Consider the following 26,622-nt stretch of genomic DNA (forward strand, 5'->3'; position numbering starts at 1 on the left):
GGACAGATCAGATTAAATCGCTGATTCTTGTTTCATTCCTAAATAAGCAAAAGCGACAGAGTTCGTATCGTTGTTCGTGTGATAACCTTCGACATTCACCTCGGCATCCAAAGTTTGACATGAAAAAAACCCATGGGATATGACACTTGTTAGACGAGTCACCGACATACATGGAAAAACCCATATTTCAATCATCAAGCAGATGTCGTCACACTTCGGTTATATTTGATATACAGCACCAATACAACCCAAATAAATAACGGAAAATCCGGGAAAACTAAATTAGTTGCAATAAAATAATATGATTATATTATTATAATATCATCGGTTTCAAAATCTTATAGAAATTATTTTGCGTTTTAAAGGAATGTTTAACTACTAAACTGTTTCAGAAATTTGCGCTGTTCACTTGGCGTTGAGTTAAGTCATTTTACACAGAGCCATATTTTCAGAAATTGTATTGTGTTTGCAACTAACGTTACAGCAAAGCAGATTAATATATTTTGCGCATATGCCGATAAACAAAGGTTCAAGGCAATATAGCAATAAAGCACAATTTAAAATAATTGACACGGCGCGCGGTAGAGCTCTACTCTATTTGATTATCTTGATTCTTTGCGCGATTTGGGAGTCAGCTTCGCGCAGCTGTGAATTGCTTTGAATGAATTTTTGTATTTCACCAGAAGCCAGTTCACATTTTCTTAGAAGAAGGCGTTCAAGTTCCTGTGGATGGCCTCTCTTGGTCATCATTTGTTCCGCTTCTGCGACCATCTCCACAATGTGCCGCGCGTAACCCTCCAGGTAAGACTGGACGATTGTCTTGAGCAACGACAGATTTTCCTGGGTGTCTTTCAACTGCTCTGCAAGTTTATCTGAAAGAGTGTTGTTCCAGCGGCTGGGGTTTTCAATAGTTTCAACGACTGTAGCGTGGCTCTTGGCGGCACCTTCTTGTATGTCTTTACAGATACCAGCGAAGGAGGCCCAACTCCTTTCCAGCATCGTGAAATTTCCCACCAAACCCGTAAATAATGTTCTACTTTTTTCCAGCAACTGGATGTCGCCAGCAAGTTGGCCCTTATCAGCAAATAGTTTTTTCATTCTGATTAACAATTTATTGTCTTTCTCTCTATGATCACGCGCTAATTCTTCTTTTTCATCGAGTCGTTTCATTGCTGATTCGAACAACTTTTGTGGTGCTTCTTTGGCTTTTTCTGCTTCGCGAATTTTGGTAGATTCCGGACGATAAGGGCAATAATATAATTCTAGTTTTTCCTTCTGGTTGAATGACCAATAGCACCGGGATTCGTCGTTTGCTTTCGATCTTAAATTTTTCAAGTCTTCAATGACAATTTCTGAGTCCATTTTGTGCAAGCGTACTTCTCGTTTTAATTGTTCAATTACTTTTTCGATAACAAAGGTTTTATTCTCGATTTTACTTTTCTCTGTTTGTGTCGACTGTAATCTAGCAAATACGGCCTCCCTCTGCTGTTCTTTTTCTGTCTTGGATGAATCGACAGCTTCGATTATCTCGTCCGCTAGTCGCACTAATCCCGAAAGTTGACTGACCACCTGACTAGAGAGATTAATAGTCTGATCGGTGGTATCTTTTAAGCTTTTCAAAGGTAAAATCAAAAAATTTGCGTTTCGACTGGAATTTTTGAATTTTTTTAAGTAATTGAAAGCCTCTTCAAGTTTTCCAGGTGCATTCAGAAGAGAAGTAGCGATCGTCTCTGAATTAGTGCTGGCTAGCAGGAGAGCATTGTTTAGCTTTTGACTGATCTGCAACATCGTAGTGCGAAAACTTTTGTTGTACTGAATAGAAACGGATTGATTTCTTTGAGAACTGCCACGAAAAGCCGTATCAATTTGCGACATCGATAAAGCCATCAGTTGCGCAAGCAGATGTACACTTTTTGGAGCAGGGAAAAGCAAGTCTTCCGTGTGCCAGGCTACGTGTTCTGCTTCGAGAGGTGCTTTCGAACCCGCTGTTTCTATAGAAAAGAAGTCCACAATGTAACTTTAATCTTTAATTTATAAATAAATGGAACACTATAGGCTATGGTGGCCTTAATTTAGCTGTATAGTTCGCGAGTCGCTTCAACGCAAATATTTTACAAAAAATAAGATAAAAAAAAGTATAAGTTACCTGATGTATCAGATATTGGGCTCGAACTAGCTAAAGTTGTGTTGGTTAAGGTTGAGTTTGTACTATCGCTAGTATTTTTCAAAATTGAAGGGGTGGTGATTGATGGGGTTTCTGTTACTGCAACAGCTGTGAAATTTTCTACTTCAAACGATACAAAAAAAAGATTAAATTTTAGTTTTACTACACATATTATTGTATTATAAGTTTTTACCATTTTCCATCAGATAAGAAGATGGGGTCACTGTTTGATTTGTTCCAGGTTTTTTTAACTCCTTCTGTTCTCTAAAATTTCTTGACAATGAAGTTCCTGGTATACAGTAAAGAAAAACAAGTAGAATTATCACGGTTAATTTGTTTAAAATACGTCCAAATACGTTATTAGAAGTGTTCAAATGACTCATTATTAATAATAAATTTTTTTATTGGGCCTCGAAAATTACATTACAAAATTTTATGTAGCTTTTATACCTTTTAAAGCTGTTTTTACCAAGTCAAAGAATAAACAAAATACATGTTACCCAAAGCTGAGCTGATGACAAATGCAACAATTAAGAGTAGAGTGACAACATGGAATCTTTGTTGGTTAAGAGAAGCCATAGTGGACTCAGATGAGCGATATAGCTCACTATCAAATATCGATGGTTGGTGCGTCTTTTAAAGGAATAGAACGCCATTGCCCGCCCACTTTTAGCTCCAAGCTGGGGAAATTCAAAGATCGTGTCACGTCCCAAATACGTGTAAACAAAGTTCTAAATATTCTGCCGATTTTTTATTTCTAAAGTCCACTGATCGAGGTCATGCTCTTTTTAATTTCTTTTGACAGATCCCTCTTGATATTTTTTTTTTCTGTGTGGTGTCTGTCATCTGCTGACGACTGAACTGAAACAAAACAACTAAAGCAGACGAGACTTTAACTACGGGGGGGGGGATTACAATTATTTCCCGCTGATGATGAAACTGATTTTATTTTTACTGCCATTAAAGCAAGAATAAAGTCATGAAATTAAATCTATGGCTGGGATTTTCCAGCTAATGTTTAGCCTGTAGTAAGTTGTATCTGGGAATTTTTGTTTACGATTGAACGATTGAAAATTGAATAAAACGATCTTTTTGTTGAGATTAGAAACTATGTTGCAATACCTTTTAGTTTAGTTGAAACACTTTGGTGCTAAGAAAGAATGAACTGCATTCTTTGTTGAGACAAAAGAGAGTGAGTGAGTAGCAAGCAAGACGACACTAGTCTCGACTCAAGAAAAGGGGGGGAGAACAAACGTTGACATACGTATCACACAATACGTTGAAGCAACATTGAAAGAAAACATTCTCAGAAGTAGAGAGAAGGTTAAAAAACAACACAACCCCTTAAACTGAACGGAGCGTGAGAAACGATAATTCAATGTTTGATTTAGACTAAATCCAATTTTTACTTTAGATTTCTTGGTTTTTGAACTTGGTTTGCGTTTGTTACATGCTGAGATTCGTGAGATTCACCTTGTTCGCGTTTACGCTCGTGACAATTGGCAAGAACATGATTATTTAAACCACAGAAAGAACATAGGCTAAGTCTTGCGAATGTGAGTTGTGAGGACGTCGACGTTTGTGCTGCAATAAACAGAGCCATTTCACGTCCTGATTAGGCCTACTCTTGAGATTCGCGATGATCAAACATGGATTCAGCAAGTAAAATTTTTGCTATAATTTTTCTTTCTTGTTTGTTCAGTAGATTGTAAAAGTGCGTACACGTTGACTCTGTTTTTAATTCGTTTAGCTTTTTTTTCAACTTGGGACGTTTGACTCTTTTTCGGTCACCATATAGCACAGCAAGTGTGGGTGTGTTTGCTCTGTTGATCTTCCCTCGACATTAAATGTAGGGGCATTTGTTGTCATCCAGAATTTGTACTGGGCATTCAATGGTGCATTGAGTATTCCGTCCAACTTGGGCATTCAATGGTGTCATTGAGTATTCCGTTCAACTTGGGAACTTGTACAGATTATAAATACGACAGTGGTAAATTAACGTCAATCTCTGGGCCCATAACCTGTTGAGATTAGAAACTATGTTGCAATACCTTTTAGTTTAGTTGAAACACTTTGGTGCTAAGAAAGAATGAACTGCATTCTTTGTTGAGACAAAAGAGAGTGAGTGAGTAGCAAGCAAGACGACACTAGTCTCGACTCAAGAAAAGGGGGGGAGAACAAACGTTGACATACGTATCACACAATACGTTGAAGCAACATTGAAAGAAAACATTCTCAGAAGTAGAGAGAAGGTTAAAAAACAACACTTTTTATTCAAAGACGCAAATTAAGCGCAACTTGAAATTTTTGGAAATTGTTTTTTTAAACTTTTTTTTCTCCATCTTCAAACTACAGCACGAACCGAGTTATACGCCTATAATTACCGCCGCTTTTGCAGCACGAAACACTAGTCCCCTCCCTATTATTTGTCTTTATGAATTTTTGTATTTTTATTAATTTAAAATTTTACCAATAATCAAATAAGTTTGTTTTGGGATACTCAGTATACTGAAACTCACATAAAATAATAATTGGAAAGCGCTTCGGTTTTGATGATTTATAATATTGTATTTGTATTATGGTTCTCTACAAAATTTTTACTTCTAAATGTTTGGTTAAACCGAGACAAACAAATATTTACTATTTTTCTTTGAACTCTCGTTCCTTGGCGCTGGCACAATCGAACATCCATTTGTACTCGTTCATTATTTCGTTTTGTCGATTAACAAGCTTCTCTCGCAGTGCAATCTCGTCCGCTTTTATGTATTGGATAATTCCGTCGTAGGCCTCCTTGCCGCTTAATATCAGCTTCTGTTGTTCTTTCACGATTTCTTCCTCACCTTTTTCATTGGCGACGTCGATGTTCATCATGATATCTAAACTAGCAATTCTATCCATGATATACTTATCTGATACGTTGACGTACATGTCGGACACTCCGTAGACAAGGAATGAAGCTTCGTTTGCCTTTTGGACCTTGTCCAAGAGATTTCCGAATATTTCGTCATCTTCCAAAGTGTTTGTGTCTTTTGCAATAACTCTTACAATCTCAATAAGAGCTATGCTTTGCTCCGTAGCTTTGGTTATGAAATTGGACATTTTGGAGTAGAACTGAATCAATTTCGCCCAATCTTTTTTCAAATTGCCCAATTCCTCCATTCCTTCTTGCAGGGCTTGTATCGCTTCCTTGTAACTAATTTTGGTGATGTCTAGTGACTTGAGTTTCTCCAGAACTTGCTGGGTCTTTTGATGTCTTAGTTTCATTTGTTTATTGTTTACCTTCATAATATCAGCGGTGACATTAATCATGCTCTGTAGCATATTAAATTGTTGATGGTAGACTTTGCTCCAGGCTTCCATTAAAGTGACTGGGCTAAACCCATCTGTTGTCGATTTGTCTTCCTTCTTCGTTTTGGGAGCTGATTCAGATCGTAAGTTTTTAATTGTCAGGATAAGACCGTCCATCTCTTCTGCTCCCGGGCGTGCGCTGGTCTTCTGTAACATTTCAAACTCGACGTTTTTTAGTCTTATGATTAAAGCACGAAGAGTGTTGACGATAGCGTGAACAGTGCTGCATTGAATCAGACTGTTCAAGCTCATTTCTAGTTTGCCTACGTCTTCTGCACCACTGAAAGGAAAAATTGTGTCCGAATTTTTCCACGATTCGTATTTTAATCTATACTGACCCATGACAATAATTAGGTCCAATAGGTGCTGATTATTCCGTTCGATACATGTGTCGCTTTCCACGCGTTCATCGGTGTAACTGTAAAGCCAATTTTTCTTACCGTAAAATATGTTACGGTGCCTTTCGTGACGTCCTTCGGTTTGCGAAAGCCATTCCTTGGAATCCTTGCTCAGGTTGATGACAAAATTTTCATTGCCGTAAATAGTCCTGACGAAAATTTTTTTCTGGCGATCCCCAAAACCGTTCAGCATCCCGCTTAACATCTGATTCTTGTCTTCCAAGAGTTTTGTTTCTTTTTGGGAAAAGTCACGTGATATTTCAGAGAGTTTGATGTCGAGCTCAACTCCTTTCAACTTGACCTCCTTATCGCTCTTGGTGGCTGACACGGCTAGAATGGTTTCTTGAATCAGCTGCAAAGTGAGGTTAAATTTATTCTCCACTTCTTTTGAGAGATTCTTACTCTGATCGGCTGCTTCTTTAATTCGCCCCAGCGATATAGGCAGTAAGTCGCGGATGTAAGTCTCTTTTCTGGACATCAGGTAACGGGTGGCGTCCTTGATGTGGCTGGGCACGTTTGAATTGTACATTCGGATCTTGTCCATGTTGGTGTGAGCTTCGAGGAAGGCCAGGTAACCACTATGGCTGATTTGAAGCAAAGTGGTTCGGAAACTTTTGGGGTACTTGATGTGCTCGAATTTACCACCAGTGGGTAAATTGACATCGATGGGAAAATCCATTCTCTTGTTAGACATGAGGATCAGCTTTCCCAATACGCTTATAGCTATTGGAGCCGGAGCCAACAGAGCCCCCCAATTGTAATAACTTGTCATCAAACTTTTAATATCACTACTCAATGCTGTCTCGTTGAACGTGATTTTTTCTCGCTCTTTGAACTTCTCCTCGCATGTTACTTGAAGAGGGAAAAAAGAATTATTTATTTTGCCTCATTTTAACGCCGAAACTAAATTGATGTTTAAGCCACAATAAATTATATACTATAACATCCGTGATGATACATCTTGTCACAGTAAAGGTTATACACACAAAACTTTACGATAAATCAACTTAGTCTAATAATAATGTAATAATTTCGCGCAATTAAAACTATTCATAGTGTTGTTATGTAATTGTGTTACTTACGTTCTTCAGAAGGAGGAGCTGGGGTAGTGCTAGTAGTTGAAAACAACTTTTCTTTGGCTTGCTCTCGTATTAGTTTCCTCAAATTTACTAAACAAAAATTTCAAATAATGAATAGGAGGCTGCATTCGTAAGCTGATCAGCTCTAATCTGCACGAATAATTTCTTACTTAGTGAGGGTGCAGGGGATGCAGAAGAGAGGCTGATAATGATCGCTAAAAGTAGAATGAATTGGGTCCCAGAGCTGCGACAATTTGGTGCAACCATTTTGACGACTCATAAAACTTGAAAAACTCTTGGAAGTCTATACGTATTTAAAGCAATTCAGGTCCATCTTATGGCTAATGACACGCCTACTTCAAACATACAAAGCTAGAAGAAACTCAAATTGGGGAACACTCGATCTATCCAAAAGCTGCTGTAAAACTAAAAACCAAACTAAAATAAACTATCTTGACTTTTGCACTTTGACACTATACATAAGTTTCGCTGATTTGGTTAGTCATGTGAATGGGATATCAAACTATAAAGTTTATCGACATGGACTGTGTTGACGAGGTTTGCGAGAAAATGTAATGTCTCCGAGCGAGGCGAAAGATCACTCGGAAAAACCCCAAAAGTGTTTTATCTGCAGGAGCAAGCTGGGATCGATTTCTGTAATTTGATTCAGACAGATCTGAAAAATTAATTTTTTGTCATATTTTTTTAACACTATTAACTTTGAAATTTTTCTAGGTCAGAAAGAAAGTTTTTTTTTTCATTTCATTTCATTTACGCTGCAGAATTAATTCCGCGCGATATTTTATTATACCTTTTTACATATTTTTTTAAATTAAATTTCATCTTATGTAAAATTAATTATATTATTCTGATCAATTTTAATAAAATATTTACTTTTTTTTTTCGTTTTTTTAAATTATTTTATAAATAGATTTCCATTACTTTCATAACATTTTTAAAAGCAATCCAGAATTCTGTTGTTATATTAAGAAGTCTGCGTAGCCTACTGCTACTGGTAAAGGGTAACTTTCTTTGACGCCAAAATTAATTTTTTAATCTCCATATCTGAGCCTCAAAATGTCTGGTTTCTTTGTAAACAGCTGATGTGCCTCTGCGCACGCTACGCACGCACGATAAAAATTTCTTTTCTTCATTATCTTGCGCGCAAGCTCGGTCTTGAGAGTTGAGACCAATGTGTCAGCGAATACTGGACAAGAAAAGGAACTTTTAATCGCATAACACACACAACTTAATGGCTGCGCAATATCCTACTGACGGAGCGGGGGTTTATGTCCATTGGTTGTTTATTGGTTTAACTTTAACATTTTTTTGTTGGACAACAGCACTACCATCGTTTGGGCTATGTAAGATATGTGAAATTCGAATTATATTCTTTACTGTTTTTAAACATTATGCTTATCAATTCTATAAAACTAAAAACTTCTTGAATGCTGTAATTGTTTTCTAGTTGAACTAAAAAAACTCCGCGATGCGCAGATACCAATCTGGAATTTATCTGCGGTTTCAGAAAACACCCCAGTGATGACACCGTCAACAAACCGTGAGTGTTAAATTTCAATAGCATATAATCATGTTTGTCGAAGTAGCAATAAAATGTCCTAGAACCAAGTTTTGTGACGTATACAATTGTGACCGATTGTGACAATAGAAAAGTCTAGAATGTAATAAACAATGATGTTTCTGTTTGTTATTTCAGTTTCGTGTGAAGAACGATACCATTCTTCAGAGAATGTCGTTTTTGACGAGAGCTACCTTTACGACGAAATAAGAACGCTAATGAAAACGTACTACAACTGGGGTGAACTTCTAGCTACCGCTCCCATTGCCATCAGTGTTCTAGGCCAACTCATCCTCATGTCTAACAAGAGATTGGATTTTCCCATCGATGAAAATTTACCAACCGGCGGTTTCAAGCACATCAAGTACCCCAAGAGTTTCCGGACTACTTTGCTTCAAATCAGCCATAGTGGTTACCTGGCCTTCCTCAAAGCTCACACCAACATGGACAAGATCCGAATGTACAATTCAAACGTGCCCAGCCACATCAAGGACGCCACCCGCTACCTCATGTCCAAACAAGAGCTTTACATCGTCAACTTACTGCCTATATCGCTGGGACGCATTAAAGAAGCGGCCGACCAGAGTAAAGAGCTTTCGCAAGAAGTGGTTGCCGAATTCACCACTGTAATGAATCTGATTGAGGAGACTATCAATGCAGTGGCCGATACCAAAGATAAAAAGAAGATTAAGTTGAAGAGGGTTGAAACGGATCTGAAGATGACCGAGATAGTCAAACAATATTCAGATGACGAAGCGGATTTGCTGAAACAGAAAGAAAAACAATTGGCCAAAATGTTGGGCAACTTTGAGAGACGTCAGCAAGACATTTACGTCGAAACGTCTAACGGGGACGAATGTCTTAATCTCAACCTGAGCAGGGAGCGAGAAAAAGGAGGTCACGAAAAACACCCGGACATCTTTTTTCGTGCCGGCAACTGGAAGTACACTTTTCAAGAGAACAGCATCAACAGAGATCCTTGTTATGAAGAGAACAGTCAACAGCTGCTTGACCTGCTCATTAAAATGGCACAATTTAGAGATGTGTACGAAACTTGGCAAGGATCTTCTGACTACCAGCAATTCAATTTTACCGGAAATGTTGAGTCGCTAAACAACACATACAACAGCTTCCAGCCTTGTACGAGTGTAAAAGTCATTCTCGCCAAATTAGCGGAATTAATCAAGAAATTGAAAAACACCAAGTTTGACGCCAAGCGGAAACTGGAAATGATGTGTCCGGGGACAGAAGAAATGGACGATTTGGCTTTTCTCGTGAACCACCTGCGTGCGGAAAAAATCAAAGAAGTTGCCGTGGAAAAATCGACCATGATGGAAAACGTTAAGTTGGCTGACACTTGGACCAAGGTGTACGAGAACCAATTTGAAATGCTGGAGGAAATGATTCAAACAACCAAACGTATGCTGAGCCTCAACGCGCAGAGGACGGACATTCGACGACAAAAGACGATGCAAATATTAAGCTCTATTAAGAGTCTGAATTTAAATAGAGTCACATATCAAGAGGCTATCCAAGCTCTGAAAGAAGCCCTAATCGAGCTGGGACAGTTGAAAGAAGATTGGAGTAAACTGATTCGATTCTTTTCTAATGTCGCCAAATTCATCGACGACGCCGCCAAAGAGAGTTTCGCGTTTATTGATGCCGTCCATTCGTTAAGTGAGGATGTCTCCGGCTTGGATGTCACCGTCTTAGTTGAGGAACTGCTGGGTCACATTGGAAAAGCCAACGAAGCGGCCTTTCTCGTCCACGAGATCGCCAACATGTACGTGACCGTTTCGGAAAAATACATCTTAGATAGCATTTCTACGTTGGACACCATGATCAGCATTGACGTCAACAAGGTTGGACTAGTTGGAATCAAGAGGCAGCAAAACAAACTGTCGGAAGACGGTCGAATAGCTTATGAAGGGATCCTGCAAATGATTAAGGAGGACGAGGATTCGATTGAAAAGAAACTACTACAGCGGCACGATGAAATCACAAGAGAATACGGATGGATAACCAACTGCAAATCTCCCGAGAACGACGAACTATAAAAATATGTGGCTTATATTACGTTTTACGTTGATTTTCGTTCAGGACATAATAAATTGTGAGCGATCGTAAGCCATACCTCTTATACAATTAACAATTAATACGTATGAAGTTTAAAAATTATCAGATTAATTGTATTTTATTCATCAATAAAAGTTAGTCAGAAAAAAAGGACTTTTCGATATTTTTGATAAATTGCTGACAAGAACGCCAAGGGAAAACCCAAAATGTAATGCTGCTATCAATAACGGTATTATATGAAATGGTGTGTATTACTGAAAAGTAAGACCTTTACTATTATGGAATATACTTACCGACTTTTGACATTTTATCGTCCTTGAAGGCAAAGAAAAATAAGCAGAAGTCTTTTAAAAACATATACTGCATCAAAACAATTTTCAGACCATCCACGAACGAGTTTCGAAATACAGGAAATACCCCTGCTCAAATTTCGGTATTATTTTTTCAGTTTTGAAAAAAAAAAAATTTACGTTATATTAGGTTATCGCAAGTCAAGAACCCAAATGAACAAGACCAGTTTCAGTATACTCTAGCTAGAATAGCAGATGCTTTTTATCTGGGACAACGTCGTCTCACTTTGCATAAAGTTTTAAAAGCCTGTAAATAAATAATAAAAGCAAATTGGCGTCATCAATTCTTCTTCATGTATTTCCGTATTTTATCAACGATATTCTTTTCAGCCAACAGAGACGTTGTCTCATCGTTGGATTCCAAAAACAAGACAAGGTCGTCGATTGATTTCAGAAGCGGCTCAAAGAGGATCAATAATTTTTGCTGGGAATAAATCACTTCCACCTGTCCCTGAAAAACAGTGAGATAGGTTGTGATGTTCCGAATCTTATCCCCAAATCCCCTCATGGCCGGGTCTTTGCTCTTCAATTTATCGAGGACAAATCGAACCGAGGTGAGACTGGCTTCCGTCCCCACGATTGACTGCTCCGTGACCCGTTGGCGGAGTGAAATATCACGTAAATTGCTTTCGAATTTGACTAACGTTTGACGACGCTCGTTGGCGTTACTCTGATGAGCGTCACGGTCTCTTTCAGCCTTTTGCAATTCTCCTTCGTTGATGGCGAGAGCAGGAGATGCCAGTCCTGTATAACAAACATAATATACACTACTACTATTACATGTTTGCAAATCTATAGAAATGATCGGAAATGATTACCAAATGTAAAAATGGTTGCAAATATCAATCCGATCCTATTTCTCTTCCGTCTAGAGACTTCGTTTCGGGCCCGTCGGGCTCTGTCTTCGGATTGTCCAAGTTTCGCTTCAACATTCGAAACTTCTTTACGAAGGATTTCAATTCGCTTCTTTCGGTCGGACAGCTCGATTTTCAAACTCTCCAATGACATTTTCTCCTTGACGATTCGTTTCTCTTTGTCGGCAATATCCTCCGCCAGAGCCAAGACTTTTGTCTCGTATCGTTTCAAATGTTTTTGTGTCAAGAGCTCCGAGTCGCTCATAGAGTCGAACGTCCAACGAATGGCTCTCTGCATCGGTGCGTAGGCGACGATTGGCTTTTCCGTGTTTTGATGGCCACCAGCACCAGCATCGTCATCGCAATTCATAACCATGTCAAACAAATTCTCGAGATGGGTGAGTCCTTCGGTAAACGGCGATCGGATTTCGATGACCATCTTTTGTAAAGGATTAGCACACGGAAGAGCCTGCAATGTCCCTGTTACAATTAAAAGAACATCCAAGAAAATGTTTTCAATACGCCAACCAGCTATAATCGTTAAACGTCTGGCAAAGAAAATTTACCCATTAGCGAATAAAGAGTTAACGTAACTTTAAAAATATTTGAATAAGACATTTTGTGTAAGCCTGTATAGAACGTTTCCGTTATTGAAGCACTGATTTCGAAAATGTCTGAAACTGCAGTTTTCTACGGATATTTGTTTTTTTTTCTCGTGGAAAAACCCAGAGGATATCACATTGACTTTGCCCCGGCAACGACGAATTGGCGACAGCTAATATACATTTCATCTATTTTATAGTTTCATCAAAACGGTTTAGAAAACATTTCTAGCGACAAAACATTGGTTTTTCCAGATTTGAATTCTCAATGAAGTTCACCGTGTCAATCTCGTCAGCAGAGCAAAGAATTTGATATACTGAGGTTAAGCATCTCAGATTCTACATAGTTTTTATCTTCTTAAACTGCGTCATTTTTACTTGCATTTTGACACTATTCATCATTTAAAAAATCAAGGACTCGTCCGTTGTGCCAGCACGGAAAAACCCAGTGGAAGAGGATATTATATTGCCGCATATTGCCCCGGCAACGACGAACCGCGGCGACGGCAACATGTTTTTCTTCTAGTTCCGTGAACTATTAAAATGGTAAGACAAACATCTCACAGCAACACAACATTGCTTTTCCAGATTTGAATTTTCAATGAAGTTCACCGTGTTAATGATCTCGCTGTTGTCGGCAAAGAATTTGAGGATGAGTTTAAGCATGCATCTCGGATTTATTCACAGTATTTTCATTTTCTGCTGCGTAATTTTTTATTTACTACACTTCACGATCGAATCGGATCGAACCCAACGTTTCCTTTGTGTCGCAATGGAAGATTTTTTACGTTAAAATAGGGAGACCGTCTTTTACAAATCAGTTTTGTAGGAATTTTAATTGATCACATATACTGCCACCTAGCGGCCGGAAGCGACATCTTGGCATAATATTATAGTTGCTACATTGACCTATCTTATGCTGTTCAACTCGCTTTGCTTAGTTTGCTAGGACAATTTATATTTGTTTTGTGTTAAAACACATTTTATTGATGCATTTATCGAAAATTATTTCATTGTCATCACTATGTATTTGTTAAAATAACTGCCAGTAAAAAAACCTCGTTAATTTTAAAAATATTTATCTCGGATTTTATTCACGATGTGCTTGTCCGCCAGTGACGTCATCAGATCTTCACGTCTTTGAAGAAATGTGATTAAATCGTCAATGGATAACAGCAAGGGTTCAAACTCGTATCTCCACTGCTGCGTGTTAGACATGACATTCACTTTTCCATGAAGTAGAGTCAAAAACGTGGTGATGGATCTGATTTTGGAGCCCAAGCTTCCAATTAACGAACTTTCATCTCTCAGCCTGTTGAGTTCGGAGCGAGAAGAAATCAAATTCGATTTCAAACTCGATATGGATGCCGCCATTGAATTGTGACGATCAACAATCTCTTTCACTGTTGCTTTTATCGCCATAATTTTAGCTAAAAGTTCTCTGTTAATGCCTGTAATCATCAAAACAAATTGCGGTCTAATAAATATACTATGAAAGATCCAACGAATCAAAAATGCATACTGGTTGTTATATGATTACATAAACTGATTAAGTTATACCTCTCCTGAATGAAAAGACGTTTTTCACGACTAGTTTGGCGGATTCGACTTGCTTTTTTCCCTCTTCTCGTTTCAATTGCGCAAGCTCAGTCTCTTGTTGATTAATGTTGACTTCAAGGGCAGAAATGTTGTAAGTCAGAGAAAGAAACTTTTCGTCATAGAGTCTCTGATGCTTGGCTGTGATCCTCTCGGTTTCCGAAAAAGAATCGTGGGTCTGGCGAATAGCTAACTGTATTTCCTCCTTACTACTGGGGGCTTCCATTTCGGACTCTGTTCCAGTCAGAGTGAGATGGAACAAGTCAAACAAATTCTCAAGGTGCTTCAGCCCTTCGCTGAAAGATGGGCGAATCTCTGAAACCATAATTTGCAATGGGTTTTGAGGAGCTACACTCCCTAAAAAACCTGAAGAAAACAAAAACAAAGGAAATTCCATTATTCACTAGCTGAGTGAATAATCGCTGATTGAATTTGAATGAATAGCAAAATTTGTCTGTGTGAGGAAACACTTGCCTACAAACACGACCAAGATTCCGATTTTAGCCGCAAGACTCTGCATTTTAAATGTGACTGTTCTAGGCGCTAGCGCGAACATGTGTTTAGTGCGGTTCCATTTGGCCGGCCAATTTCCTCCCGTCTTTCAGATGCGCTGGCAGAGACGAAATACCCATGCGTTTGCGTGGTGCTTGGATCGAGGCTTGGATGAGGAAAAACCCAGCGTGATAATAAGCGTGGATGCTGCCGTCGAATGACATCAATGGCTATTGGCCATCAACTTCATTAAACAAGATGGGCGTATTTTACTATGATTAATCGGAGAAACTAGGGCATTGCATTTTACTTAAATTTTAATGAAATCTTATTCACGCTTTCACTAAACTGGAAAGGAAAATACCAAAAAATCCATGGACCTCTTGGTAACCAGAAACCGTCGACTAATTTTTATCTAACTGTGAAACATGACACGAAAACGTTGCAGAATTAAAATTTCCCAGTCGATTATAGAAGTGGGAGGGAACTGGGTGGATACTGACTGCCCTATAAATCGCATTAAAATGAGGCAGAAAACTTAAAAGATTTTCATAGTGGGATCGCTCGCTCATCAGAGTAATAGCAATATGGCATCGTTTAATCGACAAAGATGTCATGTAGCAATTTTATTTCTTCTTTTATCTTCCGCCATCGGATCTCCTTCCGGTAATTTTTTTATGAACAAATTATTCGATTGAAGTTTGAGTTATTAAAGTTCTATTGACTGAATAAGGGGAATCGTTGAGAGAGATAAACGCTCGAAAAAAGTTACAATTCAATAACGAAGCACATATAACATCAACTACAACTCCAGCAGCTAATCCATTGGACGAAACAAGTGAGTTCATCGTATAATGATCCTGCACCGTTATAGATACGTTATTATCGGTTATTATGTCATATTACTTGTTGTACCTTTAGCCACTGAAACTACAAATCAAAACGAGACTTCAATTTTCGTCTCCCCTACAATCAATACTACCCTGGAAACTTTATCTGATAATCCAATATCAGAGACGACACAAGAGACGCAGAAATCTGTGAATGGAGAACAGCAAAAACAGTTGAATATTTCTCATTCTGGGAACAACACAAGATTGCCGTATCAACGAAATACGTCCATAACAAATCGTCCGAGAAGTCCTACGGGAACCGCGCCAAGAGAATCGGCGCTAGAACGCAGGTTGAATGTGGCAACATCTACCCCGACCACAGTGAATGCTAAAGGTAACACATTCAGCGTGATTATATGAAACAGGCTTATATAATTAACTTTTTATAAAAGCAGAGGAATCTGTCACTTCTGAAGGAAACGGAACCTTTCGCGCAGAAGACTTACTTACGCCACTTCCTGGCATCGCATATTTTTTCGCGCAATTGATGAGTATGTCCTTGCAAAATCTTGACACAGCTTTTAGGGGAACTGTAAGAAATCTGTCTCCAGTTGCTCAATATGCCCACAGCTTCCGCACCACTCTATTGCAGATTAGTCAAAAGCTCAACAACGCTTTCTTAGTCTCCCGTACTAATGCAGACCAAATTAAAATGCACAGTCTATTTGTACCCAGTAAAGTAAAAGAAGCCGCCGGTTATTTGGAGAAATTAGGAAATTCCAGCCGAATAATTAAATTTATATATTTACCGTTGAAGAATTTGAAAGAGACCAGCGACCAGACTTTAAATCTCTCCAGTCAAATAGCCGGCAAGTTTGGGGAGTTGGTTTATTTAGTCGACGAGCTTTCTAAGATTCACACTTCGTCCAAGTCAGATAAGGAGGAACAATTGAATTTCGTCTCCACTGAGATAAATTTGAAAAACACTGAGAAGAATAAAATAGAGCGGGACTTAACTTTTATTGAAAATGAAATTGAGAACTTAAAAAAGCAAACACGATTAGATGAAAAAGCATTTTATGATACAATAGATGCCTTAAATCACTTGAAAGAGGACAAATCTCAGTGTTATTGGTACTGGCTCACTCGCAGTACGTATTGTCCCCCACCTGATCCTAAGCAAATTCAGAAGATCAATCAGTCGCAAAGAATTGCCAAAGGAAAACTAGAAAATACGATGAAATCACTTCATGCCAAAGAAGAAGAAGCTCGGGAGAAAAGAGAAGAAAGAAATCAGTTATTGATCACAACCGAAAGCTTGAGACATGAAATGAACCAACTTAATGAAGACTTGCAGCTGCTTGGGAAAACCAGCGACCCACTCAATCGGATAAGAAATAATAATACTTTAAATGAACTGGACAAGAGTTGGAAAAAATTTGTCGACATTTGTAGAGGCATTCAATCTGGTGCCAAGAAAAACCTCGAAATTATTGAAGACGCAAATCGTACTTCTACCCATTGGAGCCAACAACATTCCGAAAAAATTTCGTTCAACTTGAATAAGATAAAGGAAGACTTGCATTTTGTTAAAACCGTTATCGAATTCTACCTGGAGGGATCCAGTGAAAATATTGTGGAAATTTTTGCAGAAGTGGAGCAAATGATGACGAAAAGAGAGAACCCAGAAGAACTAGAGCGCAGTCTTAGAGAACAATGTAACAAAGCAACTGAAGAGATTAAAACGCTAACAGAAAGGAATAAGGGACCAACCCAAACCCAAACTCCGAAACCGATTCAAAAAGGTAAAGATAGTCGCTCTGAAAAACATGTTTAAAACTGTGGATTGTTATAAAATACGTGTAGGCTTCAGCACAAATAAAACTATAGGCAATTACATTGGATCTGTAAAATTCACAAACAGTTCTTTTTTCTATCAAGGAGAGAAAGTAATCAATAAAATAATATATTATAGGAAAGTTTTAAACCAGGAAGTGCCGGTGTGAAGGCAAGAGCCTCTTGGTGGAAAAAATTGTTCAAGTTACAAATTGCTTCAAGTGTTTCAAGTTCAAATATTTTTTTAATGTGATGGTTAACCCACAGACAAAGTTGCGAGGTACAAAAACAGGCCTGATCTGCAGTCGTTCTACACGCGTTATTTAATGAACCCTAACAAAAACAGCAAGGAATAGCCATACTCCGTACTGGCGTACTCCGCAACGATTTATAATAATCGTCAAATTGTCAAAAAAGAAAAATAGAGATGAATTTGTCCTACCTTTAAGCCTGGGAAATACAGCCAGGCATCCACAAGTGCTCCAGCCATCCGCTGATAAGTTGAAGATGCCGGACGGAATAAAGAAAAGGTGAGTCCTCGTGAATACACCCACACTCACATGGGTGTACACGGGGACATTTAAAGACATAGGGGAAGAAGAGATCCGTAGCTCTACCGACATAGGAAGTTTCTTCACTCAAACGGGGTGCTGTTTATCTAAATAAAAAATAAAAAATTGGTTACAAAAATATATTAACAGAAACTAAAAGTAAGGATAAGGAACGAAAAGTTGAAAATGAGATGGCGGGTGAATTATTGCTAATACGTAATACAGGAGAATCTAAGGTTTACATGTAATACACTGCATTCATACAAGTCATGCCTCCTGCATCATTAGAAAATCTGGAAGGTCACATGCAGGTTAATAAAAGTTATGAAAATTATATATTACCTAAACAGTTAAATCATTTAACTGGAGGTCCAGCACAAGCAAAACTTTGCTGTTAAAATGGCTGGCTCAGGCTTAAAATCTGCACAGGAGAAAAGGTTACATATACAGTGCAAACAAACTGTCATACATCGACACAGGGGTAAATAATGCTATAGTCAGGAAGTAACAATTCCCATTGGAACAAGTTTAATTCTTCTATTTAAGCTCCCATAGTCATCCCATTTTTATTCTGAGTATTTACCTGCCAAACAGCATGGAGTCATTGACTCATTGGAGTGGCCGAGTGGAGAAAGCTGCGACATGGTATAGGAATGTTCCTATTTACCAAGGCTCCTCCGACACCAAAGTTGGCATGACGATGACCACATTTTTGTAATTTTATTTTCGTGCATTCATCCACGTCCAAAAAAGTGATCGTTTCGTTTTTCTTTGAAATCTTTAATCTTAATTTAGTCTCCTTCTCGAAACTTGTAAACGAAAACGGCACTTCTAAAGCAGACGACACTAATCTTCTAATTAGCAATTCTTAAGAAAATAAGATATCGATTAGAATTTATTAAAAATCGACTTCCTCCCTTTAATCCATAAAAAACCGAAAACTTGCCCTATAAATAACACCCCAAATGAATTGTCATTAACTTTAATTTTATTCATTTAGCCGCATTTAACAGTCCTTAAGGTGCGTTCACACTGCCACTAACGCAGCGCTTACGTAGCGTAGCGCAACGTGGTGTGACGGAAGAATGTGTACTGTTGTAGCGTAAAAGGGCGTTTTAAACTCCTCTCCACGCTCAACACCCTTACGAAAACATTTGAAACGATACGAGGTAAAAGTCTTAGCTCTGGCGGAGGATATTGCCGACAAAGAGAAACGAATCGTTAAGGAGAAAGCTGCACTGGAAAGTTTGAAAATCGAGTTATCCGAGAGAAAGAAGCAAATGAAAGTCCTCCGTGAACAAGTTTCGGATATTGAAACGAAGCTCAGACAATCTGAAGAGAGAGCCCAACGGGCCCGAGACGAAGCCTCTAGACGGAAGAAAAAGAGAGTTGGATGGATATTTGCAATCATTTTTACATTTGGTAATAATTTCTAGATTTGCAAACATGCAATAGTAGTAATGGATTATGTTTGTTACACAGGGTTGGCATCTCCTGGTCTCGCCATCAACGAAAGAGAACGACAAAAAGCTGAAAGAGACCGTGATGCTCATCAAAGTAACGCCAACGAGCGTCGTCAAACGTTAGTCAAATTCGAAAGCAATTTACGTGATATTTCTCTCCGCCAACGGGTCACGGAGCAGTCAATCGTGACGACGGAAGCCAGTCTCACCTCGGTTCGATTTGTCCTCGATAAATTGAAAAGCCAAGACCCGGGCATGAGAGGATTTGGTGATAAAATTCGAAACATTACCACCTATCTAACTGTTTGTCAGGGAAAGGTGGAAGTGATTTACTCCCAGCAAAAATTATTGGTCCTCTTTGAGCCGCTTCTGAAATCAATCGACCAACTTGTCTTGTTCTTGGAATCTAACGATGAGACCACGTCTCTCTTGGCCGAAAAGAATATCGTTGAAAAAATACGGAAATACATGAATTGAGATTGATGTGACGCTTTTAAAAATGTGTTTATTTGTTGTTGACTATTTAAATTTCATGTTAACGACGCAAATGAAATGGCGTTGTTGCAGATAAAAAAAGAGTTCGCTTTTCATAGCTACTATGAAATTTGGACTTGTTCGTTGAGTTCCTGACTTCCTGATAACCTAACATGAACGATTCCGTCCGATCATATCATTTCTGTGAATTGAACACATCGAAATATGAGCAAGGGTATTTCGAAATTTTGGGTTGGTCTGAAAGTTTGACAGTTTCACTTGCTGCGTATTTATTTGCCCCGGGTGTAATCTATATAGTACGATCAGCAGTTTCGAGAGGAAGAAAAAATGGCAAAAGTAGTTATCAGTATACAAATAGTTAAATACAAGACTTTTAACCTTTCTTTCAGGCAATGCGCCATTCCATATCTCTATTTGTTGATAGCACAACGGATCTTTTACACTTTGGGTTTTTCCGTTGGCGGGCGTCAGCAGCATTTCCAACACATGGAAAATCTGTACTAAAATTGTGCCGATTTCACTTACTATTAATTGATGAACAAAATACGCTCAGTCTTATCATTTAAAAATGTCTTGTATTGTAAGCGGTATTCATACAATTTATGTCCTGAATTAAAATCAATAACGAAAAACGCTTTCTTAAAGTTCGTTGTCTTCGGGAGATTTGCAGTTGGTTATCCATTCGAATTCTCTCGTGATTTCATCATGCCGCTTTAGTATTTTCTTTTCAATCGAATCCTCGTCGTCCTTAATCATTTGCAGGATCCCTTCATAAGCTATTCGACCGTCTTCCGACAGTTTGTTTTGCTGCCTCTTGATTCCAACTAGTCCAACCTTGTTGACGTCAATGCTGATCATGGTGTCCAACGTAGAAATGCTATCTAAGATGTATTTTTCCGAAACGGTCACGTACATGTTGGCGATCTCGTGGACGAGAAAGGCCGCTTCGTTGGCTTTTCCAATGTGACCCAGCAGTTCCTCAACTAAGACGGTAACATCCAAGCCGGAAATATCCTCACTTAACGAATGGACGGCATCGATAAACGCGAAACTCTCTTTGGCGGCGTCGTCGATGAATTTGGCGATATTAGAAAAGAATCGAATCAGTTTACTCCAATCTTCTTTCAACTGTCCCAGCTCGATTAGGGCTTCTTTCAGAGCTTGGATAGCCTCTTGATATGTGACTCTGTTTAAATTCAGACTCTTAATAGAGCTTAATATTTGCATCGTCTTTTGTCGTCGAATGTCCGTCCTCTGCGCGTTGAGGCTCAGCATACGTTTGGTTGTTTGAATCATTTCCTCCAGCATTTCAAATTGGTTCTCGTACACCTTGGTCCAAGTGTCAGCCAACTTAACGTTTTCCATCATGGTCGATTTTTCCACGGCAACTTCTTTGATTTTTTCCGCACGCAGGTGGTTCACGAGAAAAGCCAAATCGTCCATTTCTTCTGTCCCCGGACACATCATTTCCAGTTTCCGCTTGGCGTCAAACTTGGTGTTTTTCAATTTCTTGATTAATTCCGCTAATTTGGCGAGAATGACTTTTACACTCGTACAAGGCTGGAAGCTGTTGTATGTGTTGTTTAGCGACTCAACATTTCCGGTAAAATTGAATTGCTGGTAGTCAGAAGATCCTTGCCAAGTTTCGTACACAGCATCTCTAAATTGTGCCATTTTAATGAGCAGGTCAAGCAGCTGTTGACTGTTCTCTTCATAACAAGGATCTCTGTTGATGCTGTTCTCTTGAAAAGTGTACTTCCAGTTGCCGGCACGAAAAAAGATGTCCGGGTGTTTTTCGTGACCTCCTTTTTCTCGCTCCCTGCTCAGGTTGAGATTAAGACATTCGTCCCCGTTAGACGTTTCGACGTAAATGTCTTGCTGACGTCTCTCAAAGTTGCCCAACATTTTGGCCAATTGTTTTTCTTTCTGTTTCAGCAAATCCGCTTCGTCATCTGAATATTGTTTGACTATCTCGGTCATCTTCAGATCCGTTTCAACCCTCTTCAACTTAATCTTCTTTTTATCTTTGGTATCGGCCACTGCATTGATAGTCTCCTCAATCAGATTCATTACCGTGGTGAATTCGGCAACCACTTCTTGCGAAAGCTCTTTACTCTGGTCGGCCGCTTCTTTAATGCGTCCCAGCGATATGGGCAGTAAGTTGACGATGTAAAGCTCTTGTTTGGACATCAGGTAGCGGGTGGCGTCCTTGATGTGGCTGGACACGTTTGAATTGTACATTCGGATCTTGTCCATGTTGGTGTGAGCTTTGAGGAAGGCCAGGTAACCACCATGGCTGATTTGAAGCAAAGTGGTTCGGAAACTCTTGGGGTACTTGATAAACTTGAAACCGCCGGTTGGTAAATTTTCATCGATGGGAAAATCCAATCTCTTGTTAGACATGAGGATGAGTTGGCCTAGAACACTGATGGCAATGGGAGCGGGAGCTAGAAGTTCACCCCAATTGTAGTACGTTTTCATTAGTGTTCTTATTTCGTCGTAAAGATTGGTCTCGTCAAAAGCGAATTTCTCTGAAGAATGGTATCGTTCTTCACACGATACTTTAATAACAGGCAAAAAAGTAATTCAATTTTAGACTTCTCCGTATCACACTTGTGTCACAAAAGTGTTGTCTACTTGAATTCTAGGGCATTTTTAAGGTAACTTCGATAAACGTATATACATAAAACCGAAATAACCAACAAGCTTATAGTTATAGCCTAGCTACTTGTCTATATTTTTTGAATTGATAAACACTTACGGTTTATTGACGGTGTCATCACTGGGCTATTTTCTAAATCCGCAGTTAGATTCCAAGCCGGTGTCTGCCCATCGCGGAGTCTTTTTAGTTCATCTGAAAAATAATTACAGCATACAAAAAAAATTTAGTGAAGTTATAGAATTTTTGAAAGAACAGAATTTTAGACATTTTAGAACAACCCGAGTTTAACAAATCTTACATAGCCCAAATGATGGCACTGCTGTTGTCCAACCAAAAAAAGTTAAACAAACAAGCAACTGGACATAAATTCCCAGTCTGACCGTATTAGGATATTGCGCAGCCATTAAACAGTGTGTTAATATGGGAAAGAAAATTTCTTTTTGTGTCCAGTATTATCTGACCCACTCGTCAGAGCAAGACCAAGCTTGCACAAGCTTGCACAAGCTTGAGACGTTGAGAGAGACTTTGTATTTGTAACGCAGTGTGCGTAGAATAAAACCAACACAAACCGCTGCTGGCAAACGGACAAAATAAAATACGTATAATAAAATTTAAAAGAATTTTCATACATAATGAAATGCAATGATTAAAAATGTTTTCTAAACTAAACAAATAATTTAAAAAAAAAAAGAAATCACTGTAAAGAAATGACCAGCAAAGATTTCTTCACATCTAACTAAACAAAAACACAGAAAATCGATCCTTGCTTCTGGAGATAAACCAGTAAACATTTTTTGGGGTTTTCCGAGTGCTCTTTCTGACACGACATTAAATTTGTCGCAAAACGTCAACATAATCCATGTCGATAAACTTTATACTTTTTTTTTATTTTAAGTCCCAGTTACATGACTAACTAAATCAGCGATTCTTGTGTAGTGTCAAAAGTGCAAAAGTCAACCCTGTTTATTTTTTTTGCGGGTTTCATTTTACACATCTATTGGATGGATGCTCCACAATTTCAATTTCCTCCAGTTATATGTTAGAAGTAGGCGTGTCAGTAGCTGTATGATGGACTTGAGTTGCTTTAAATACGTATACACTTCCTTGAGTTTTACGAGTTTTATGAGCCGTCAAAATGGTTGCACCAAATCGTCGCAACGGTGGGGCCCAATTCCTTCTACTTTTAGCAGCCGTTATCAACCTCGCTTTGGCATCCCCTGCACCATCGCTACGTAAGAACTTATAAGCAAACTGACCAGCTGAATGTAACCTCCCATTCTTAATTTGCAATTGTTTTTTTTTAGAAAATTTGAAGAAACAACGAGAGAAAGCAAAGAACAGGCTGTTTTCAACTACTACCACTACACCAGCTCCTTCTTCTAATGAATGTGAGTCATAAATTAATAATAACTATAATGCAGGTTTAATTTCGCGAAATTATTACTTTACATTTGTATCTTTTTTTATCCATGGTTATGTGGTAGATTTGTGTGCATAATCTGATAAGATAATCAAATGTAGTGATGGATAATAATAATATTGATCGTGGTTCAATTTTAAATTTTGTTTCGCTGTCAAAATGAGGCAAATCAAATAATAATTTGTATTTCCTCTTTCAGTAACATGCGAGGAAAAGTTTAAAAACGCAGAAAAATTCACTTTCAACGAGACAGCATTGCACGGCGACATCAGGAAACTGATGAACACTTATTACGATTGGGGGGCTCTGTTGGCTCCGGCTCCAGTAGCTATAAGCGTGTTGGGGAAGCTCATCATCATGTCCACTCAGAGAATGGATTTTCCCATCGATGTCAATTTACCAACCGGCGGTTTCAAGCACATCAAGTACCCCAAGAGTTTCCGAACCACTTTACTTCAAATCAGCCATAGTGGTTACCTGGCCTTCCTCAAAGCTCACACCAACATGGACAAGATCCGAATGTACAATTCAAACGTGCCCAGCCACATCAAGGACGCCACCCGCTACCTCATGTCCAAACAAGAGCTTTACATCGTCAACTTACTGCCTATATCGCTGGGACGCATTAAAGAAGCGGCTGACCAGAGTAAAGAGCTTTCCCAAGAAGTGGTAAAGGAATTTAAACTCGTTGTGGAGTTGATTCAAGAGACCATTCTAGCCGTGTCAGACACCAAGAGCGATAAGGAGGTCAAGTTGAAAGGAGTTGAGCTCGACATCCAACTCTCTGAAATATCACGCAACTTTTCCGAAAATGAATCAAAACTTTTAGAAGAAAAGAATCAAATGTTGAGCGGGATGCTGAACAGTTTTGGGTATCGCCAGAAAAACATTTTCGTCAGGACTATTTACGGCAATGAAAATTTTGTCATCAACCTGAGCAAGGAATGGCTGTCGCAAACCGAAGGACGACATCTAAAGCACCGTGAAATATTTTTCAGTAAAAATAATTGGCTTTACAGTTACACCGATGAACGCGTGGAAACCGACAAATGTATAGAACAGAATAATCAGCAACTATTGGACCTAATTATTGTCATGGGTCAGTATAGATTAAAATACGAGTCATGGCAAAATTCGGACACAATTTTTCCGTTCAGTGTGCAGAAGACGTAGGCAAACTAGAAATGAGCTTGAACAGTCTGATCCAATGCAGCACTGTTAACGTTATCGTGACTAATCTTAGTGCTTTAATGAAAAGACTACAAAACGTCAAGTTTGAAATGTTACAGAAGACCAGCGCACGCCCGGGAGCAGAAGAGATGGACGGTCTTATCCTGACAATTAAAAACTTACGATCTGGATCGACTCCCAAAACCAAGAAGGAAGACAAATCGACAACAGATGGGTTTAGCCGAATCACTTTAATGGAAGGCTGGAGCAAAGTCTACCATCAACAATTTGATATGCTACAAAGCATGATTAATGTCACTGCAGACATTATGAAGGTCAACCATAAACAAATGGAACTAAGGCGTCAAAAGACCCAGCAAGTTCTGGAGAAACTCAAGTCACTAGACATCACCAAAATTAGTTACAAGGAAGCGATACAAGCCCTGCAAGAAGGAATGGAAGAGTTGGGTAATTTGAAAACCGTTTGGACAAAATTGATTGATTTCTACTCCAAAATGTCCATTTTTATAACCAAAGCTACGGAGCAAAGCATAGCTCTTATTGAGATTGTAAGAGTTATTGCAAAAGACACAAACACTTTGGAAGATGACGAAATATTCGGAAATCTCTTGGACAAGGTCCAAAAGGCAAACGAAGCTTCATTCCTTGTCTACGGAGTGTCCGACATGTACGTCAACGTATCAGATAAGTATATCATGGATAGAATTGCTAGTTTAGATAGCATGATGAACATCGACGCTAGTAAAGTTGGTGTGGAAGAAATTATGAAAGAACAACAGAAGCTGATAGTAAGTGGTGAGGAGGCCTCCCAGGGAATTATCCAATACATAAAAGCGGACGAAACTTCACTCCGAGAGAAGCTTGTTGGTCGACACAACGAAATCATGAACGAGTACCAATGGATGATTGACTGCATCAGTCCCGAGGATAGGGAGTTTAAAAAAGAAGAGTAATATTTGTTTGTCTGTATAACCAAAAGTGTAGAAATATAAAATTTTTTAGAGAACCATACACATACAATATTATCACTATAACCAAAACGCTTTCAAACGAGGAGGTACCGGTGTGGCGGCAGGTCCCTCTTGGTCATTAAAATTTCTCAGAGTTGCATTTTGCTTTTGAAGTGTTTGAAGTTAAAATATTTTTGAATTTGATTGTTTACCCACAGACAAAGTTGTAAGGTACAAAACCGGGCCTGATCTGCAGGGCGCGCGCGAACGAAATTTAAAACGAACGAGGATTTAAAGAAAGGGAAAGAAGAGATACTCAAACAACATCGGTAGTTTTTCCAAGTTAAAACGGGATGCTGTTTATCTAAATAAAAAAAGAAAAAATGGGTTAAAGAAAAACATTAACAGATACCTACAACAAGTAAGGAAAAGTTGAAAATGTGGGTAAACCCTAGTTTTCAATAAACAGGAGAATTTGGTTTCCATGTAATACACAGGGTTTATGCAAGTCATGCATCATTAAAATACCAAGCATATTACAGGAATGTAATGAAAAACATTATACCCAAGCAGTGAACTGAAATTTTTGGCGATGTTACAACACCAGCACAAGCAAAACTTGTTACAGTGATGATGATTTCCAGCACAAGCAAAACTGGCATATCTTATTATGATGGCTGGCT

General features: G+C 38.7%; 9 protein-coding genes across 10 annotated transcripts in view; 3 read left to right on the forward strand and 6 right to left on the reverse strand.

Annotated features, from left to right (window-relative positions):
- Positions 1–26,622, reverse strand: part of LOC124313083 (dipeptidase 1-like) — a 1,013,891-nt gene that overhangs the window by 423,830 nt on the left and 563,439 nt on the right. The gene's annotated exons all lie outside the window — the stretch shown is intronic.
- Positions 1–26,622, reverse strand: part of LOC124313366 (vitelline membrane outer layer protein 1 homolog) — a 242,008-nt gene that overhangs the window by 146,278 nt on the left and 69,108 nt on the right. The window lies entirely within an intron of this gene.
- On the reverse strand, positions 564–2,799 carry LOC124312992. Of its 2 annotated transcripts, none has more exons than XM_046777629.1 (4): positions 2,665–2,799; positions 2,358–2,453; positions 2,147–2,284; positions 564–1,991 (listed from the first exon to the last, which is right to left on the reverse strand). In XM_046777629.1, exons 1-4 carry the CDS (start codon positions 2,741–2,743, stop codon positions 595–597), a joined length of 1,710 nt encoding a protein of 569 aa, XP_046633585.1. In that variant the 5' UTR covers positions 2,744–2,799; the 3' UTR covers positions 564–594. The 2 variants fall into 2 exon arrangements, with proteins under 2 accessions (XP_046633585.1, XP_046633584.1); XM_046777628.1 differs by having other exon boundaries at positions 2,147–2,287.
- LOC124313795 lies at positions 8,189–10,625 on the forward strand. Its single transcript, XM_046778604.1, has 3 exons — positions 8,189–8,353; positions 8,458–8,550; positions 8,707–10,625. The coding sequence occupies exons 1-3, from the start codon at positions 8,242–8,244 to the stop codon at positions 10,623–10,625; spliced, it is 2,124 nt and encodes a 707-aa protein (XP_046634560.1). The 5' UTR covers positions 8,189–8,241.
- LOC124313796 lies at positions 11,275–12,466 on the reverse strand. The gene is made up of 3 exons (XM_046778605.1): positions 12,415–12,466; positions 11,813–12,328; positions 11,275–11,738 (listed from the first exon to the last, which is right to left on the reverse strand). Exons 1-3 carry the CDS (start codon positions 12,464–12,466, stop codon positions 11,275–11,277), a joined length of 1,032 nt encoding a protein of 343 aa, XP_046634561.1.
- Positions 13,484–14,752, reverse strand: LOC124313264. The gene is made up of 3 exons (XM_046778093.1): positions 14,521–14,752; positions 14,011–14,412; positions 13,484–13,901 (listed from the first exon to the last, which is right to left on the reverse strand). The coding sequence occupies exons 1-3, from the start codon at positions 14,600–14,602 to the stop codon at positions 13,519–13,521; spliced, it is 867 nt and encodes a 288-aa protein (XP_046634049.1). The 5' UTR covers positions 14,603–14,752; the 3' UTR covers positions 13,484–13,518.
- Positions 15,067–17,268, forward strand: LOC124313797. The gene is made up of 4 exons (XM_046778606.1): positions 15,067–15,204; positions 15,272–15,376; positions 15,460–15,765; positions 15,821–17,268. The coding sequence occupies exons 1-4, from the start codon at positions 15,126–15,128 to the stop codon at positions 17,206–17,208; spliced, it is 1,878 nt and encodes a 625-aa protein (XP_046634562.1). The 5' UTR covers positions 15,067–15,125; the 3' UTR covers positions 17,209–17,268.
- Positions 20,356–22,827, reverse strand: LOC124313798. Its single transcript, XM_046778607.1, has 3 exons — positions 22,677–22,827; positions 22,478–22,570; positions 20,356–22,277 (listed from the first exon to the last, which is right to left on the reverse strand). Exons 1-3 carry the CDS (start codon positions 22,780–22,782, stop codon positions 20,356–20,358), a joined length of 2,121 nt encoding a protein of 706 aa, XP_046634563.1. The 5' UTR covers positions 22,783–22,827.
- On the forward strand, positions 23,493–24,971 carry LOC124313799. The gene is made up of 3 exons (XM_046778608.1): positions 23,493–23,610; positions 23,683–23,766; positions 23,998–24,971. Exons 1-3 carry the CDS (start codon positions 23,514–23,516, stop codon positions 24,969–24,971), a joined length of 1,155 nt encoding a protein of 384 aa, XP_046634564.1. The 5' UTR covers positions 23,493–23,513.

Source organism: Daphnia pulicaria, chromosome 9, assembly GCF_021234035.1.
Source record: "Daphnia pulicaria isolate SC F1-1A chromosome 9, SC_F0-13Bv2, whole genome shotgun sequence".
In the NCBI taxonomy this organism is placed as follows: Eukaryota; Metazoa; Arthropoda; class Branchiopoda; order Diplostraca; family Daphniidae; genus Daphnia; species Daphnia pulicaria.

Bases quoted from the DNA above. Each gene is read 5' to 3' on its own strand.
- LOC124312992 (XM_046777628.1), bottom strand. From the start codon at position 2,743: ATGGCTTCTCTTAACCAACAAAGATTCCATGTTGTCACTCTACTCTTA. The intron at 2,454-2,664 runs GTAACATGTATT...ACTGTATACCAG, and splicing joins TGTCATCAGCTCAGCTTTGG to GAACTTCATTGTCAAGAAAT. The intron at 2,288-2,357 runs GTAAAAACTTAT...TATCGTTTGAAG, and splicing joins TTCTTATCTGATGGAAAATG to TAGAAAATTTCACAGCTGTT.
- LOC124313797 (XM_046778606.1), top strand. From the start codon at position 15,126: ATGGCATCGTTTAATCGACAAAGATGTCATGTAGCAATTTTATTTCTT. The intron at 15,377-15,459 runs GTGAGTTCATCG...TTGTACCTTTAG, and splicing joins TAATCCATTGGACGAAACAA to CCACTGAAACTACAAATCAA. The intron at 15,766-15,820 runs GTAACACATTCA...AACTTTTTATAA, and splicing joins GACCACAGTGAATGCTAAAG to AAGCAGAGGAATCTGTCACT.
- LOC124313264 (XM_046778093.1), bottom strand. From the start codon at position 14,602: ATGTTCGCGCTAGCGCCTAGAACAGTCACATTTAAAATGCAGAGTCTT. The intron at 14,413-14,520 runs GCAAGTGTTTCC...TGTTTTCTTCAG, and splicing joins AATCTTGGTCGTGTTTGTAG to GTTTTTTAGGGAGTGTAGCT. The intron at 13,902-14,010 runs GTATAACTTAAT...TGATGATTACAG, and splicing joins CGTCTTTTCATTCAGGAGAG to GCATTAACAGAGAACTTTTA.
- LOC124313798 (XM_046778607.1), bottom strand. From the start codon at position 22,782: ATGGCTGCGCAATATCCTAATACGGTCAGACTGGGAATTTATGTCCAG. The intron at 22,571-22,676 runs GTAAGATTTGTT...ATTATTTTTCAG, and splicing joins AGTGCCATCATTTGGGCTAT to ATGAACTAAAAAGACTCCGC. The intron at 22,278-22,477 runs GTAAGTGTTTAT...CTGTTATTAAAG, and splicing joins GATGACACCGTCAATAAACC to TATCGTGTGAAGAACGATAC.
- LOC124313796 (XM_046778605.1), bottom strand. From the start codon at position 12,466: ATGTCTTATTCAAATATTTTTAAAGTTACGTTAACTCTTTATTCGCTA. The intron at 12,329-12,414 runs GTAAATTTTCTT...TAATTGTAACAG, and splicing joins AACTCTTTATTCGCTAATGG to GGACATTGCAGGCTCTTCCG. The intron at 11,739-11,812 runs GTAATCATTTCC...TTTGTTATACAG, and splicing joins TGCAACCATTTTTACATTTG to GACTGGCATCTCCTGCTCTC.
- LOC124313795 (XM_046778604.1), top strand. From the start codon at position 8,242: ATGGCTGCGCAATATCCTACTGACGGAGCGGGGGTTTATGTCCATTGG. The intron at 8,354-8,457 runs GTAAGATATGTG...ATTGTTTTCTAG, and splicing joins ACTACCATCGTTTGGGCTAT to TTGAACTAAAAAAACTCCGC. The intron at 8,551-8,706 runs GTGAGTGTTAAA...TTGTTATTTCAG, and splicing joins GATGACACCGTCAACAAACC to TTTCGTGTGAAGAACGATAC.
- LOC124313799 (XM_046778608.1), top strand. From the start codon at position 23,514: ATGGTTGCACCAAATCGTCGCAACGGTGGGGCCCAATTCCTTCTACTT. The intron at 23,611-23,682 runs GTAAGAACTTAT...GTTTTTTTTTAG, and splicing joins ATCCCCTGCACCATCGCTAC to AAAATTTGAAGAAACAACGA. The intron at 23,767-23,997 runs GTGAGTCATAAA...TTCCTCTTTCAG, and splicing joins AGCTCCTTCTTCTAATGAAT to TAACATGCGAGGAAAAGTTT.